This window comes from Heptranchias perlo, chromosome 9 (genome assembly GCF_035084215.1).
Source record: "Heptranchias perlo isolate sHepPer1 chromosome 9, sHepPer1.hap1, whole genome shotgun sequence".
NCBI classification, from domain to species: domain Eukaryota; kingdom Metazoa; phylum Chordata; class Chondrichthyes; order Hexanchiformes; family Hexanchidae; genus Heptranchias; species Heptranchias perlo.
The window spans coordinates 77,042,355-77,059,151 of record NC_090333.1 but is presented as its reverse complement, the minus strand read 5'-3'; the positions used below and the strand labels follow the sequence as shown (position 1 = coordinate 77,059,151).

The 16,797-nt window shown below is 42.4% G+C and overlaps 1 protein-coding gene across 2 annotated transcripts in view; it reads right to left on the bottom strand.

Moving 5' to 3' along the window:
- The window catches only part of atf6 (activating transcription factor 6), a 331,264-nt gene that overhangs the window by 63,758 nt on the left and 250,709 nt on the right, over nucleotides 1-16,797 (bottom strand). The window contains exon 16 of one of the 2 annotated variants that reach the window (XM_067990770.1): nucleotides 6,571-6,735. The exons of the other annotated variant lie outside the window; for it this stretch is intronic. Within the exon in view, the coding sequence (XP_067846871.1) occupies nucleotides 6,719-6,735 (17 nt within the window). The 3' untranslated portion in view covers nucleotides 6,571-6,718. Of the gene's footprint in view, nucleotides 1-6,570; nucleotides 6,736-16,797 lie in introns of those variants that run through there. 2 annotated transcript variants of the gene reach the window in all.

Below are 16,797 nucleotides of genomic sequence, written 5' to 3'. Positions count from 1 at the left end.
GCTGCACTCCCTCCAAGGCCAATATATCCTTCCTCAGGTGCGGTGCCCAGATCTGAACATAGTACTCCGGATGTGGTTTAACCAGGGCTTTGTATCGCTGTAGCATAACTTCTATCTCCTTGTATTCTTGAATGCTAGCTAGAAAGGTCAACATTCCATTAGCCTTTTTGATTATATTCTGTACCTGTCCATGACATTTTAATGATTATGTACATGGACCCCCAAAGTCTCTTTGGACGTCCACTGTTTCAAGCTTATCACCATTTAGAAAGTACTCTGATCTATCCTTTTTAAGTCCAAAGTGGATGACCTCACGCTTACCAACACTGAAATCCATTTGCCACAGTTTTGCCCATTCACTTAATCTATTAATATCTCTCTGTAATGCTATGCTTCCATCTAAACTGCTTACAATGATGCCTATCTTTGTGTCATTCGGCTGAGCTTTCAAATTAAAATTTTCTCCTATGCTATTTCCAGCCTTCGAATGGTGACTTCCCAATTTTGTCAAGACCCGTTGGGAGCCGGAGACACGAGCACAATACGGCTTAAATTGAGCGTGTGCACGTGCGAGGGTGGGGTGGAATGTTGAGTGGTCACCCCGAGCTTCTCTTGTGCACTTGCTAGTCACCAGTAACACGGGACATTGCCTGAATACTGACAGCAGGTAGTCAGTTTGTCTTTTTGTACTGGCATTTGTGTGTGACACAAGAAGAAAACATATTCTGCATGGAAAATTTTGCAGGGCTACGGGGAAAGAGCGGAGGAGTGGGACTAATTGGATAGCTCTTTCAAAGAGCCAGTACAGACACGATGGGCCAAATGGCCTCCTTTCGTGCTGTACGATTTTTTTTGTTCTTGGCATTATTTGTTTTTTTTAAAACTGTCATTTTTAGCACTTCAAATATATACAAAAACTGGAGTGTGGTTTCGGATTACCGTATACAGTTAAGAAAGTTCCCAGCTTTGATCCCTGGTCTATGCTGAGTTACTGATCTCCGTTGGACTGGTGTTGCAGCCAACAGAGTTCCCTCTGGCTCAAAGGTGGAAATAAAATATCAGCCAGGATTCCCTTTCACAATCACTAACCACTGGCTGCTGCTGCAAAGTCTGCAAGTGGTAATGTCAGTGGAGTATAGATTCAGTCTCAGCTTTGCCCTCCAGGGTCAAATAACCTTCTGACATGCGTCACCAGGACTAAAGAGGAAGAGGAAGAACTTTAGGTGATGGTACTGGAGAGGATGAGCTACTGGAGAATTGCTGGTGCTTATTAAACGGCATCCTAGCCTGAGGGACTACCTTCAGGAGAGGGGAGAAATGAAAAATAAACTTGGAAAATTAAAAGGAATTGTCTCCCTTTTTGGGGAGGGCACACTAACTTTTGACACTGGTATGTCATAATCATGTTCGTGCAAGTGACAAAATCATGGACATGCGTGTTCACGAATAAAGGCAAATGGCATTTCCAACTGTGTGATAGGAGCAATGGTGGGCCTTCAACAAGATGGTTCATCTTAGAAAGTGGATTAGCAGTTGATTGTGGTGAAGCTGTATTGACTGTACAGTGAATGTAAGCATGAAGGTCACATACACACCACATTAACAACCCCGTTCAATGTGATGAAACTAGGCTAGTGTTGTAACAAATGCAATCCAACTGGTCTTTTGTTTCATTTCCAAGGCAAGAGTAGCTTGAAATTCAAGGCAAAGTTCCTTTCTGGAGCAGCTGAACAAATTTAACAAATAATTACAATATTGTAACTGTTTCCAGTCTCAACCAAAGACGAGCGCACAGACACACAGCTGATCCCAAAGTGTCAATTTCTTCATCAATCCCAGCCTTGCTCTCAAGTCTCGTCAGAAAATTATGCACCAGTATTGAATGGATGAATAAAGCGATTCAAAAAAAATGAGCTCAACAACAGTTGAAGAAAAAATATAGTTCCAGAACAGTTTTTAATGCTAATAGATGGACTGCAGTTGTTGAAATGCTTTGATTGTTTCTCCTCAGAAACAAATACAAACTGGACTGCCTGACATTTTTCTGTTTTCTGCAATCTATCCCGTGTCTCTCATTTTTAATCCTTAAATAGTTCTGCTGTTAATACCACCAAGAAACTCAATCATGTTAGTTAAACACTGAATTGTGAAGCTTGGAGGCTTTAAGTTGGTCAATTCTTTTTAGAACCAAATAAAACATCTGTAGTTGCCAAGACATTCTGATGGTACAATTGCTCACTCTCCAAAACAGAAAGACGATCTTTTTAGCATTTTTCTCCTTGAACTCTAATCTCTACGATCTTTGTAAAGAATCTCTTGCCATTACTTCATTCTGTTCAGCCATTATGCCTGAAATATATGTTAGTTCCTTCGCTTTCTACGAGGCCCCTGGCACTGACCGTGTGTCTCTTAATTGATCCGCATCTAGGGTTGTCAACTCTGTTTGGACAGATTTCAAGAGGCTTCATCACGTGATCTGTAGAACTGAGGGAGTGCTGCACTGTCGGAGATGCTGTCTTTCTGATGAAACGTTAAACTGAGGCCCCCTCTGTCCTGTCAGGTGGACACAAAAGATCCCCTGGCACTATTCAAAGAACAGCTGGGGAGTTCTCCCCGGTGTCCGGGTCAATATTTATTGCTCAACCAACAGCACTAAAAACAGATTATGTGGTCTTTTATCTCATTGCTGTTTGTGGCATCTTGCTGAGTGAAATTTAGCTGCCACGTTTTCCAACATTTCAGAAGTGCTTATTGGCTGTCAAGCACTTTGGGACGTCCTGAGAATGTGAAAGGCACTATGTAAATGCAAGTTCTTACCTTTCTGGTTTATATTGCATGAAGTATAAATCTAGTGCAGTATAAACCTGGTTTAACCAGTATTCAGGAGGTAAGCTGGTCCCTCTGGGTACTTCTTAAACCTGGCTGACCTAAATTTGAGAGAGGAGGAATTCTCCCCTTCCTGCTCTCTAAACATTTACATTTTTAATTATCAGGAGAGAACTCCGTGCGTACATACAGGACTCACCTCTGGGCAGGGTGATCAAAGTTCCAGTCAGGCAAGGTTCATGCTATGTAAACCAGGGTACTGCCTGGCTGGTTATAAACCACAAGATCAATTTCGCTCATGATCTAAACTCCTAATATAATTGCCCTGTGACTGAGCCCTGTATTATTCTCCCTGTAATGCTGTGCTGTTCAGGATAATTGTATGAAGTGAATGTCTGGGTGTCACTGTAACAGTAACTGTAATGAGCCTTGAGTACAAACAGGCAACTTACATCCATTATGATTAAGGAGAATGCAACTTCATGGTTATATTTTTTTTAACTTTTACAAAGAATAACAAAATCTACTTCATTTATACCCTGCTTCTATATTAGTAATTCATTCTCACATGTGCATACAGTTTTACTTGGAACCAAACCTTCATACTTCATGGCCTGAATTCAAGGTGCACCAGTCAAAATATTGCTGGCAACCAATTATGGGCATGAACATTGTGGATACATTTCCACAAAGTATTTTCGGTAATGTACATATTTTCAGTCTAAGGAGCATAGGAAAGCAGTACTACTAACTCCTAAAGCCAATTGCAGAGGTTTGCATGGACTGCCAGGAAAATGGGAACTGAACATCAAAAATCTTTTTATTTCAGATTTCAGCACTCACTGTTTTCCTTTTTATCTCACCACCGTGCCATGAGGTTGGTTGGAGTGAGAAGTGAAAATGTTATACTGCTGCGACACGAGGTCGTTCTCTCAGGTTGGGTTAGAGGCACATCTTGAAGCAGAGCAGAGACTCGACTCTCTCTGTGCTACCCCATTATCAGGCATAATAAATGAAAAATGTTACATTCCCCAGCAGTGACATTAATTATAGTGAACAAAGAATTCAGCAAGTAGTATAACTCTTGGAGCTCTGCCAACGCATGATCTCGTCCTGGCGTAATTCTTCCACTTCAACGCTAGAAAAATGTACTCAAGTCACGAGACTTCTAAATCTTGCCAGAGTGAAAATCCAACCTTTTTATGTTGGGGGCTCCATCTCCAAAACACACAATGGAATCTCGGAAGCACAGAAAAAAAAAATGGTTTCTACAATATTGGCAGTTATTTTTTAAGGGAAGGACTTAGAAATGTTAGAATAGGCCGGGTTAGTTAGAAATAAGTTACATTGAAGTTAAAATAATAAATATGAGAGAGAATTTTTTTGAAGAGGTGATTAAAGTAGTACACAGGGGAATGTCCTGTGGATGTTATTCATATGGACTTCCAGAAGGCATTCGATAAAGTCCCTCATAAGAGACTGTTAGCTAAAGTTAAAGCTTATGGAATTGAGGGCAAATTGTTGACCTGGTTTAGGAAATTGGCTGAGTGGCAGGAGACAGAGAGAGAGAGTAGGGATAATGGGCAGCTACTCAAATTGGCAGGATGTGACTAGTGGTATCCCACGGGGATCTGTCTTGGGGCCTCAACTATTCACTGTATTTATTAACGACTTAGATGACGGGATAGAGAGCCACATATCCAAGTTTGCCAATGACACAAAGATAGGCAGCATTGTAAGCAGTGTAGATGGAAGCATAAAATTACTGAGAGATACTAATATGTTAAGTAAATGGGCTAAACTGTGGCAAATGGATTTCAATGTAGGCCAGTGTAAGGTCATCCACTTTGGACCTAAAAAGGATAGATCAGAGTACTTTCTAAATGGTGAAAAGCTCAAAACAGTGGAGGTCCAAAGAGATTTAGGGGTCCATGTACATAAATCATTAATATGTCATGGACAGGTACAGAAAATAATTCAAAAGGTTAATGGAATGCTGGCCTGTATATCTAGAGGACTAGAATATAAGTGGGTAGAAGTTATGCTACAGCTATACAAAGTCCTGGTGAGATCACACCTGGAGTAATGTGTTCAGTTCTGGGCACCGCACCTTAGGAAGGATATATTGGCCTTGGAGGGGGTGCAGCTTAGATTTACTGGAATGATACCTGGACACCAAGGCTTAAATTGCGAGAGGCAATTACACAAACCTGGGTTGTAGCCCCTGGAATTCAGAAGATTAAGGGGTGATTTGATCAAAGTTTTCAAAATATTAAGGGGAACTGACAGGGTAGATAGAAAGAAACTATTTCAGCTGGTTGGGAAGTCTAGGACTAGGGGATATAGCCTAAATATTAGAGCCAGGACTTTCAGGAGTGAAGTTAGGAAACACTTCTACACGCAAAGGGTGGTAGAAGTTTGGAACTCTCTTCCGCAAACGTCAGTTGATGTTAGCTCAATCGTTAATTTTAAATCTGAGATTGATAGATTTTTGTTACCCAAAGGTATTAAGGGATATGGGGCTAAGGCGGGTGTATGGAGTTAGGTCACTAATCAGCCATGATCTCATTCAATGGTGAAACAGGCTCAAGGGTCTAAATGGCCTACTCATGTTTCTATTTTCCTATGTTCCTATAATGGGGCAGGGAAGGAAAGGCAATGCGAACAAAGCATCTAAAATGTTCCCCATTTTTATTTAGAACTCAAAATGTAGATCTTTATAGTTTCCATTCTACTCTGAATTCAAAGTCACTTAATTCAAATAATTCAATTTTTTTAAGTGCTAAATTTCCATGTTCTTGTATTATTCATGTCACTCAATTCAGACTATTAGCCAATTTTTTTACTGCAAATATTGACAGAATTATCAGCAATGTCAATATTGCAATAAAAAGCTGCTCCTAACAGCGGAGTAATTTTATTGCTGTATGTCCGTTTCAACATCACAACACAAGCTGAAAGCTTTTTGAAGAATGGCTAACGTGTGGCTCCAATGGTGATTCATCAGGTTTATCGAGTGGACAGCTGCGCTATACACAGCACGGAGGTTAGCGCAGGAAGCCTGGGTGTGTGTTGAGTTAACTCACAGCCTGGGGGGGGGTGGGGGTGGGGGGAGGTGCTGTGGTGGTCCTACAATTGGTCTCAATGCCACTGAGAGGGAAAATCAGCCAGGTTTCCTGCTCCCAGTGACAATCCAGTGAGTCCTGCTGCGGACCTTAGGTAAGAACAGGTCTCGGTTCAGCTGTGATGCCTGCTGACACTCACCATAAAGGCTCCCGCCTGATCTATTTAGGCAAGGGGCTGGAGGGTGCCCAGCACTGGTGGATCTGTATTCCAGCAAGGGGCTAAAGCCTTTGGAAGAAGAGGGGATGGGGTGAAAAAAAAAGGCAGGCAGGGTATTTCCTGGAGCTGTGGAAAAAAAATATACCTCATAGCAAAAACAAAGTGCTGGAAATACACTGCAGGTCAGTCAGCATCTACAAAAAGCAAAGGACAAGTTAATAGATCTGGGTGTATTTTCTTTACCAGAAATGAAAATTGATAAACAAATAAGCATTTTAGTGAAATTGGAAAAAAGTAAAAAGGGAGGTAAGGGAGATATTCCAATCATGGATACAGATACTCCAATCGTGGATACAGATACTCCATTCATGGATACAGATACTCCAATCGTGGATACAGATACTCCAATCATGGATACAGATACTCCATTCATGGATACAGATACTCCAATCGTGGATACAGATACTCCAATCGTGGATACAGATACTCCAATCGTGGATACAGATACTCCAATCGTGGATACAGATACTCCAATCGTGGATACAGATACTCCAATCATGGTGTTAACTAGCTGAAGACCTGCAAATTTCTTCAACTCCTGCAAAGCTCCTCAGAGAAAACTGTTGGCTGATATAAAAGATCATCAATAATGGAAGGACACGAAAAGAACACAGAAATAGTTAAGAGGGTTAAAAGACGAGTTGAGACGAGAGAGAAATAGTTGCGAGAGGCCCACACAAACAAGAAGGCAAGATGATGACCTTCTGAGTGGGAAGTGGATTCAATTGTCCTTTCAGGGTGGGAAGTCAAATTTATGACAAACAAATATAAACAATTCATTTTATTAAAGAAAAAGGCCGATGCAGCTTTATTTTTGGTTTTATACCAGCCAAGTGCAGTATATGCACCATAAATAAAACACTTCTTAAACCATAAATATTTACAATACTGGTCCTGCTTATTTTCAGTCCATTTATTCTTTGAGACTCCTACACACGATTACAGCCACAAAAATTCACTTTCCTCTATCATCTTAATGCCAGATGTTGGAACAACCGCAGTTTTTATTTTCACTACCCCCACCCCCCCAACCCCGCTCCAACCCTGGATTCCACTGCATCCAAAAATGTAATTTCACATATTTTTCTTCCCGCTCATTCAGATGAGAGGTCCTGGCAATGACAAATGCTACACTTGGTCATTTCAAGCGCCCAGTGTCAGTATTGCAGGTCAGGTCACAGGGTAAAGCTCTTTCCATTCTGGCCTGACAATGTGATTCAGCCTCAACTTAAGAGCACCCCCTACTGCAATGTTATGACTTTTTCCATTTCTTACTTTACAGCTTCTTTCAGTGAGACTTGCTAATTAGATTTTTTGTGCTGTCCATCTCTGCCAATTAGGAGCTAGGTTAAGACTCCTACAAACTTGGTTCACACAGAACTCTCATAGCTGAGAACCAGAGAGAGAGAGAGAGAGAGACTGACTCAGACTTCAATCCAATTGGTCTGAACCAAGTTCAAACCCAACTTCCAAGGGTCTGTGTGCTCACTCACCCAGTCCCACTTGCCAAGTTTCTTGTTTCACAAGACATATGCTGGTGGGAAAGGTCAGTCAGCCAGCTCATTCACTCAGCCTACATTCATTATGACATTCAACCATTTCTTAAATGATTCCAGTGTTTTTGTCTCCACAACTCCACTCAGCCCATTCCATGTGTTGATCAAAGAACTTGCTGACATTTGTCCTACCTTTGCCTTTTACCCATTAGAACCTGTGTCCCTTTGCCCTGGATTAGTTTGAAGGAATGATACTGGTTAATATTTTATACGAATCTATACTGGTTAATATTTTATATACCTCTATAGGGTCACTTTCAACTATCCTCTTCCCAGACTGAAAAGCCCAAGTTTCTCCAGTCTTTCCTCATAACTCTGTCCTCTGTGACACTAGGGATCAACCTTCAGTCTCTGCTCTGAAATGTCAGTTGTGTTTCACTCTCTTTTGTGTTTCAGTGACCAAAACTAGGCCTGACCTGACCAGAGCACTGCACATCTTCGGCACTACCTCCTCCGAGTTCTACTCTTGGGTTTGATTATCTTGTTCAGCTTTGATTGGTTTATTGATTGACGCTCCACAGTGATGGGACATGTTGAATACCAAGTCCACAAAAACCCCATTTTACCCCGAGCTGTTTCAACACCATTAACAGTTACTGCCCTTCTTTTCTTCCTACGTGCAGCACTTTTAACCTGTCTGCATTAGCTTCATCTGCCATTGCTTTGCCCACTTACATATTTTGCCAAACTAATTCTTCAGTTCCTGAACAGGATCCTCAAATCCAACTGCCCATCCCAGCTTTGCATTGCCTATAGATTTGATCAAACTTCATTGAGTTTTTGAATCCGGGTTGTTACGGTAACTTATTAACAGTCGTGGTCCCAATAACAATTCCTGGGGCAATGCACTCAGCACCTTCCTCCACCCCAACATAATTGCTCTAACGTGTACCCACTGCACCCTACTTTTCAACCAATTTCGAATAACTTTCTTCGAATCTCACGTGGAAAGCCCAACAACGTGGTGTACTTGGATGTCTACACGACAACTGACAAAGCTGTGCAAAAAAGGCAGTGGGGGTTCAGGGTAATTGGCATCATATTAATTTGTTTCCAATCTATGTTCCAATGTGCACAGACACCCACATATTGACTGTCAATATATCACAAATCTCGTCGCTTGGCTCTCTTACTACTCGGAATAAATACCATTTCTTCCTGAAGATTTATTTGTTTTAAGCCTTTTTTGCCTGTCCAGGATTTCCATCTATTTTATCAAAGTAATTAATTCATATTGGATTATTTCAATGTAGATAGAAAACGTTGTTTGTGACTTCCCTGGTGAGATTTGAAGAAAGTTATTGTTCCGTCTATGAACTTATGCTCATCGCCTGTTTTCAGCTTCAATTGCACCTTTTATTGCTCTTCTCTCTAGTCTGACCACCCTCTTTCTGTTGTAGCACTCAAGAATTTCTAATTGTTCTGTTCTGTCTCTGCAGCTATGCCTTTTGCTAAGTGCTTCTTTGCTTCTCTGATCACCCTCTCTTTCTGCATGGAGCAACATTCATCCTAATGGAACCCCTCAACTTCGCCCTGCAGGATAAGTACGAGTTGTGATTCCTCCTTATTTCAGTTCTGATGAATTTGCTTCTATTCTATACATATCTAATCAAATTAGCTTTGAAAAGTGTAGGAAATCAAAGGAATAAGAAATAAAGTGATATCAGTCTACAGTGGAATCCTGTTAGACAGACAGAAATTCTTTAACTTCAGATGAGGTAAACCAGTCAAGCTGCATGAAACTGGAGTTGAGGTATCATTAAAAAAAAACTCATTTGTAATCTCATGCAAATCATCTCTATTTAGGTGAATACCCAAGAAATGATACATGTGTGAAGTGAACAGAAACTGAATACTCAAAACCATTTTTCCTCGTGGGGTTCTTGCTCTTCAATATTCTCTCCTTTCTGATCTCAGCAGTCCATTCCGTTCCTTTCATCAGAACGAAAGGACGTTTGACCTGAAACGTTACCTCTGTTTCTCTCAGCACAGATGTTGCCTGGCTCGCTGAGTGTTTCCAGCATTTTCTGTTTTTAGTTCAGATTTCCAGCATCCGCAGTATTTTGCTTCTTTTTTTTTTACAGTAATGATAGCTCTTCCTTCAAATGGATAGGTGCCTGGTCTCAGCATGACACCTTTCCACAGCAATGAGGCTGAGATCAGGAACTCAGCAGAGCAGGCAAACTGAAGCAGGCCCAGCACTCAGCAGCACTGCATGTTGGTGCTACAATGTGGTGCATCACCCCAGGTCCACTTGCTACTTGGGCTTATTGTACCACACTCCTTCAACTAACAATTTCGGACTTTTTACGCTTATTAAGGAGCTGTGTTGTGCCCAGGTTATATATGGCAATACATTCCCATTCTAAACTAAGACATCTTCATAACTTCAATAACATCGGATGCTTTTTACAATCTACCAAAATACAGCAATTTAACAGTAATAATCTGAAACAGGTGGTATTTTGGAAAACATTCCAATGTAGTTCAAAGACTGTAAAAATTACGGAAACTAAATTTCATTGACATTCAAATCTTCCTGCAGCAGGAAGTTCGGCAAGTTTACTGCAGCTCCTCCAAAAATGGATGTGCTCACAGATCAAATTTAAGATTTCGTATTAACGACTGTAACTGGGCCAATTCATGTAACGGTTGAAAATTAGGTTTAGTTTTGAACAAAATGTTTTTTTTTCATTTGTTTATGGGATGTGGGCGTCGCTGGCAAAGCCAGCATTTATTGCCCATCCCTAATTGCCCTTGAGAAGGTGGTGGTGAGCCGCCTTCTTGAACCGCTGCAGTCCGTGTGGTGAAGGTTCTCCCACAGTGCTGTTAGAAAGGGAGTTTCAGGATTTTGACCGAGCGACAATGAAGGAACGGCGATATATTTCCAAGTCGGGATGGTGTGTGAGTTGGAGGGGAACGTGCAGGTGGTGTTGTTCCCATGTGCCTGCTGCCCTTGTCCTTCTAGGTGGTAGAGGTCACGGGTTCGGGAGGTGCTGTCGAAGAAGCCTTGGTGAGTTGCTGCAGTGCATCCTGTAGATGGTACACACGGCAGCCACGGTGCGCCAGTGGTGAAAGGGAATGAATGTTTAGGTGGTGGATGGGGTGCCAATCAAGCGGGCTGCTTTGTCCTGGATGGTGTCGAGCTTCTTGAGTGTTGTTGGAGCTGCACTCATCCAGGCAAGTGGAGAGTATTCCATCACACTCCTGATTCGTGCCTTGTAGATGGTAGAAATGCTTTGGGGAGTCAGGAGGTGAGTCACTCGCTGCAGAATACCCAGCTTCTGACGTGCTCTTGCAGCCACTGTATTTATGTAGCTGGTCCAGTTAAGTTTCTGGTCAATGGTGACCCCCAGAGTGTTGATGGTGGAGGATTCGGCGATGGTAATGCCATTGAATGTCAAGGCGAGGTGGTTAGACTCTCTCTTGTTGGAGATGGTCATTGCATGGCACAAATGTTACTTGCCACTTATCAGCCCAAACCTAAATGTTGTCCAGGTTTTGCTGCATGCGGGCTCGAACTGCTCCATTATCTGAGGGGTTGCAAATGGAACTAAACACTGTGCAATCATCAGCGAACATCCCCATTTCTGACCTTATGATGGAGGGAAGGTCATTGATGAAGCAGCTGAAGATGGTTGGGCCTAGAACACTGCCCTGAGGAACACCTGCAGCAATGTCCTGAGGCTGAGATGATTGGCCTCCAATAATCACTATCATCTTCCTTTGTGCTAGGTATGACTCCAGCCACTAGAGTTTTCCCCGATTCCCATTGACTTCAATTTTACTAGAGCTCCTTGGTGCCACACTCGGTCAAATGCTGCCTTGATGTCAAGGGCAGTCACTCTCACCTCACCTCTGAAATTCAGCTCTTTTGGCCATGTTTGGACCAAGGCTGGAATGAGGTCTGGAGCCGAGTGGTCCTGGCGAAACCCAAACTGAGCATCGGTGAGCAGGTTATTGGTGAGTAAGTGCCGTTTGATAGCACTGTCGACGACACCTTTCATCACTTTGCTGATGATTGAGAGTAGACTTATGGGACGGTAATTGGCCAGATTGGATTTGTCCTGCTTTTTGTGGACAGGACATACCTGGGCAATTTTCCACATTGTCGGGTAGATGCCAGTGTCATAGCTGTACTGGAACAGCTTTGCTAGTTCTGAAGCACAAGTCTTCAGCACTACAGCTGGGATATTGTTGGGGCCCATAGCCTTTGTTATATCCAGTGCACTCAGCTGTTTCTTGATATCACGTGGAGTGAATCGAATTGGCTGAAGACTGGTTTCTGTGATGGTGGGGACATCGGGAGGACGGATCATCCACTCAGCACTTCTGGCTGAAGATGGTTGCAAACACTTCAGTATTGTCTTTTGCACTCATCTGCTGGACCCTCCCATCATTGATGATGGGGATGTTCACGGAGTCTGCTCCTCCTGTTAGTTGTTTAATTGTCCACCACCATTCACGACTGGATGTGGCAGGACTGCAGAGCTTTGATCTGATCCGTTGGTTGTGGAATCGCTTTGCTCTGTCTATAGCATGTTGCTTCCGCTGTTCAGCCTGCATGTCGTCCTGAGTTGTAGCTTCACCAGGTTGGCACCTCATTTTTAGGTACGCCTGGTGCTGTTCCTGGCATGCTCTTCTACACTCCTCATTGAACCAGGGTTGATCCCCTTGCTGGTAACAGTAGAGTGAGAAATATGCCGGGCCATGAGGTTACAGATTGTGCTGGAATACAGTTCTGCTGCTGCTGATGGCCCACAGCGCCTAATGGATGCCCAATTTTGAGCTGCTAGATCTGTTCTGAATCTATCTCATTTAGCACGGTGGTAGTGCCATACAACACATTGGATGGTGTCCTCAGTGTGAAGATGGGACTTTGTCTCCACAAGGACCGTATGGTGGTCACTCCTACCAATACTGTCATGGACAGATGCATCTGCGACAGGTAGATTGGTGAGGACGAGGCCAAGTAGGTTTTTCCCTTGTGTTGGTTCGCTCACCACCTGCCAAAAGCCCAGTCTGGCAGGTATGTCCTTCAGGACTCGGTCAGCTCAGTCAGTAGTGGTACCTGTATAGTGGTACCTGTACGTCAGCTTCCAGCATTTTCTAGAAATTATGGCAAATATTGTAAATAAGAATTCAGAAACAGGAAGAACCATTCAGCCCACGCATGTCACTGCAATATCAACATCCTGAGTCTGGCCTTGATCTCAGCACGTTTCTCCTCACTTGAAATCCACATATTTATCCGTCTTTGGCTGAATTCCTTCAACAACTGCTAACAGCACAATGTAAAGCTCAATCCAAGATGTGGGTACTTGTCTCACTTCTGGGAAGGATCTTCAAGCACCTCTTTGGCAGTCCAAGACAAAATATCAGAAAAGGCTGGTTGTGATAACTAACCTTCCTTCATCTCTCGCCTCCAACCTCTCTCTTTCCATTGCAACCATTATTTTTTTTGATACAACTTCAGCCATTGCTTCACTGAACCTACCCCTCTTGCTCCGCCAAAGCTCTATCCTATACACTTTCCTACTCTTTACAACCATACTGAGGAGACATAAGGACTCATCATACTGTCTCTTACTCTAACTCATTTTTTTTACAACCTCAAAATTGTTGAATTCCTTAATTTGCTTAATCTTCCATTCCTCCTACAAACTATAGGCTTTTAAAACTCAAACTGGTGTCACCTTATGACTACGCCTTGACTTGAAGCAGAACATCTTTCAGCCAGGCCCTGCTCCATGATGCTTGATTTTCATCTTGGTTTTTCAATAAGAAAAACAATGGTAACAATTCTGTCTGTACTCGCCTGGGAAAATGAATTTGTTCAAGAACTTGTCCTGTGGTCTTGTCCTTCAGACTGGCTCATTTGCTCCCAGTAAAATATATTTTGCTTTAAGAACGCAAACTTCTCAGTGCATGTCTAACTTTAAACAGTTCAGAGGCCATAATGGACATACACTAGTGCAGCAGAACACAATAAAGCACAATTAACATGAACTCGTACACTCCCCAAAAGTCTTACCCGTCATCCATCTTGTGGGGAGAGCATGATGCACTTGCATCCAACACATGCCTGAATACATAACATTCTGATAATTGCTTACACAACTGAAAATACTGTAGTGCCAAATGAAAAGGCTGAGGAGGAATACTTCACACAGACTGTGCTCCCCTTCGTCTTTCCTTCTCCTTTGAATACTTGAAGTAACAGATAGGGTAGAATATACAATGATGAAAAGCATCTTACAAAAATATCTTACCAATGACATAGTCCTTGTATGAAAGAAGGATATGGAGGCTCTGGAAAAATGAGATAGAGGTACTGGAAAAGGTGCAAAAAAGATTAACAAGAATGATATCAGAACTGAGAGGTTATATCTATCAGGAAAGACTGAATAGGCTGGTGCTCTTTTCTCTGGAAAAGAGATGGCTGAGGGGTGACCTGATCGGAGTCTTCAAAGTTATGAAGGGGTTTGATAGGCTAGATGTAGAGAGGATGTTTTCACTTGTAGGGGGAGTCCAAAAACTAGGGGTCATAAATATAAGATGGTCACTAATAAATCCAATAAGGAATTCAGGAGAAACTTCTTTACCCAGAGCGTGGTTAGAAAGTAGCTACCACATGGTGTAGTTGAGGCGAATAGCATTAAGAGGAGGCTAGATAAATACATGAGGGAGAAAGGAATAGAACAATATGCTGATAGGTTTAGATGAAGTAGGGTTGGGGGGAAGGCTCATTTGAAGCATAAACACCATTATAGACCAGTTGGGCCAAATGGCCTGTTTCTGTGCTTTAAATTCTATGTAAGGTACTTAGACTTGTGGTCCTTGAGTTCAGTTTCATGGTGGAATGTTTGGTGTACCACCACATTGTTGGTATCCAAACTCCATTTCTGCTTTCCAAACCATTAGGCTACATTGTGCCTGCAACTACTTATAATGAGCAACCATCAGCAATAGAAAAATATGGAAACTAGAGATAGACAATAATTTTCTTTGTCTATTTGGTGGCAGGAAAAGGTAGCCAAGGACACTCGTGTCTCAAAATTTCAACTCTTCGTTCATGCAATGAAACTGCAATGGGGGCTGAATTGCATACATTTCCCTTAAAGTGATGGTCACTCCAACAGCCCTGGTTCAGCAACTGGTGGTTAATCCAACATTTGCATATTGTATATAAGGGATAGTTTTCCAGGCAACAGCAATGTCCAGGAGAATGTTCCAATGGCAAGCAGATCAAGTGGTCAGCAGCTGGCATTCTGTGCAGTCCTCCTGGAGTGCATGTGTTGAGGGGCAGCTGCAGCAGCTCATGTGCTCCTGGCATAAGGGATAGTTACAAAACAACTGTATTGCAAGCACAGAATTCTTAGTTAAAACCCTAAGGATTAATATAAGTGAATATGGAATCAGGCTCTGAACATGTGACATGACCAGAATGCAACTGGTCAAACGTCCATCACCAAAACATGACCTCATTCTTCAAATGGGAATTATAAGTGATTCCAGGTCACAAGGGGAAAGGCAAGTTGAGAGGTGAAGAAAATGGAAACAGGGTAAATGGGGTCCAGAATGAAGCCACCAGAATTGGGTCAGCGGCACTGTATTTTGCTTAACATCCACTTCAAGACAGGGGAAACTGTATTTGCTTCCCTTGGCTATAGGTGACTTGGCCAGTGATGTAGCAGGAAATTCCTGAGAATGTAGTCTAAAGAACAGTTCAGATGCAGAGCGATTGTAATGATGAAAAACAGATGTACAATAAACCATTTGAAGCATTTTAAAAAACATGACCACAGTTCATCCATCACGAATGACTGTGCAAGTGCGAGCAGCCTCAATCAAATCCTTATTCCTCATCTGTAATACCAAATGGTTCCTCAATTTATTGCTAGGTTCCTGACTGAGGTTCAGATTGGTAGGATCATCTGGGTTAGCCAAAGCGAAGAACATTTCAGATGGGATTTAATCTGCATTGACAGGGAAGTAATGGATCAGCGGCAACCTAACACAGCTGCTCACCTGCATAGCCCTTCCAAAAGTACTCAGTGGCTCTCAATGGGAAGTTATCCAAATTCATGAAGCGCGAAATTGTATGGTTAAAATGCACCCGTGCATCACCAACACTGCTTTGGTGTTGCCAATTCATTTCTCTCCATATAAAGATCCAAAATTGTTCTGTGTTGACACCCAGTGGCAATACATCATTCGAACATAAGAAATAGGAGGAGTAGTAGCCCCTCGCGCCTGCTCCGCCATTCAATATGATCATGGTTGAACTTCTACCTCAACTGTACTTTCCTGCCCTAACCCCATATCCCTTGATTCCCTTAGTGTCCAAAAATCTATCGATCTCAGTCTTGAATATACTCAACGACAGAGCATCCACAGCCCTCTGGGGTAGAGAATTCCAAAGATTCACAACCCTCTGAGTGAAGAAATTTTCCCTCATCTCAGTCCTAAATGGCTGACCCCTAGTTCTAGACTCTCCAGCCAGGGGAAACAGCCTCGCGACATCTACCCTGTCAAGTCCTCTAAGAATTTGATACATTTCAATGAGATCACCTCTCTTTCTTCTAAACTCCAGAGAATATAGGCTCATTCTACTCAACCTCTCCTCATAGGACAACCCTCTCATCCCAGGAATCAATCCAGTGAACCTTCATTGCACTCCATCTAAGGCAACTATATCCTTCCTTAGGTAAGGACACCAAAACTGTACACAGTACTCCAGGTGTGGTATTTCCAAAGCCCTATATAATTGCAGCAAGACCTCCTTACTTTTACATTCCAAACCCCTTGCAATAAATTGTAAACAATTTTACAACACCAAGTTATAGTCCAGCAATTTTATTTTAAATTCACAAGCTTTCGGAGATTTTCTCCTTCCTCAGGCAAATGTTTCAAGATCTCCTTGAAGCCTACGCATTTATACATATTGAACAATAATACATGGTGTTTACAGACTGCCCCTGCAACTGCCCGTTGCCAAGGCAATCACCGTGTTCAGACAGAGAGGTGTTACCTGCAGAACCTCCGAATACACATTCAACAAAAAAACAAA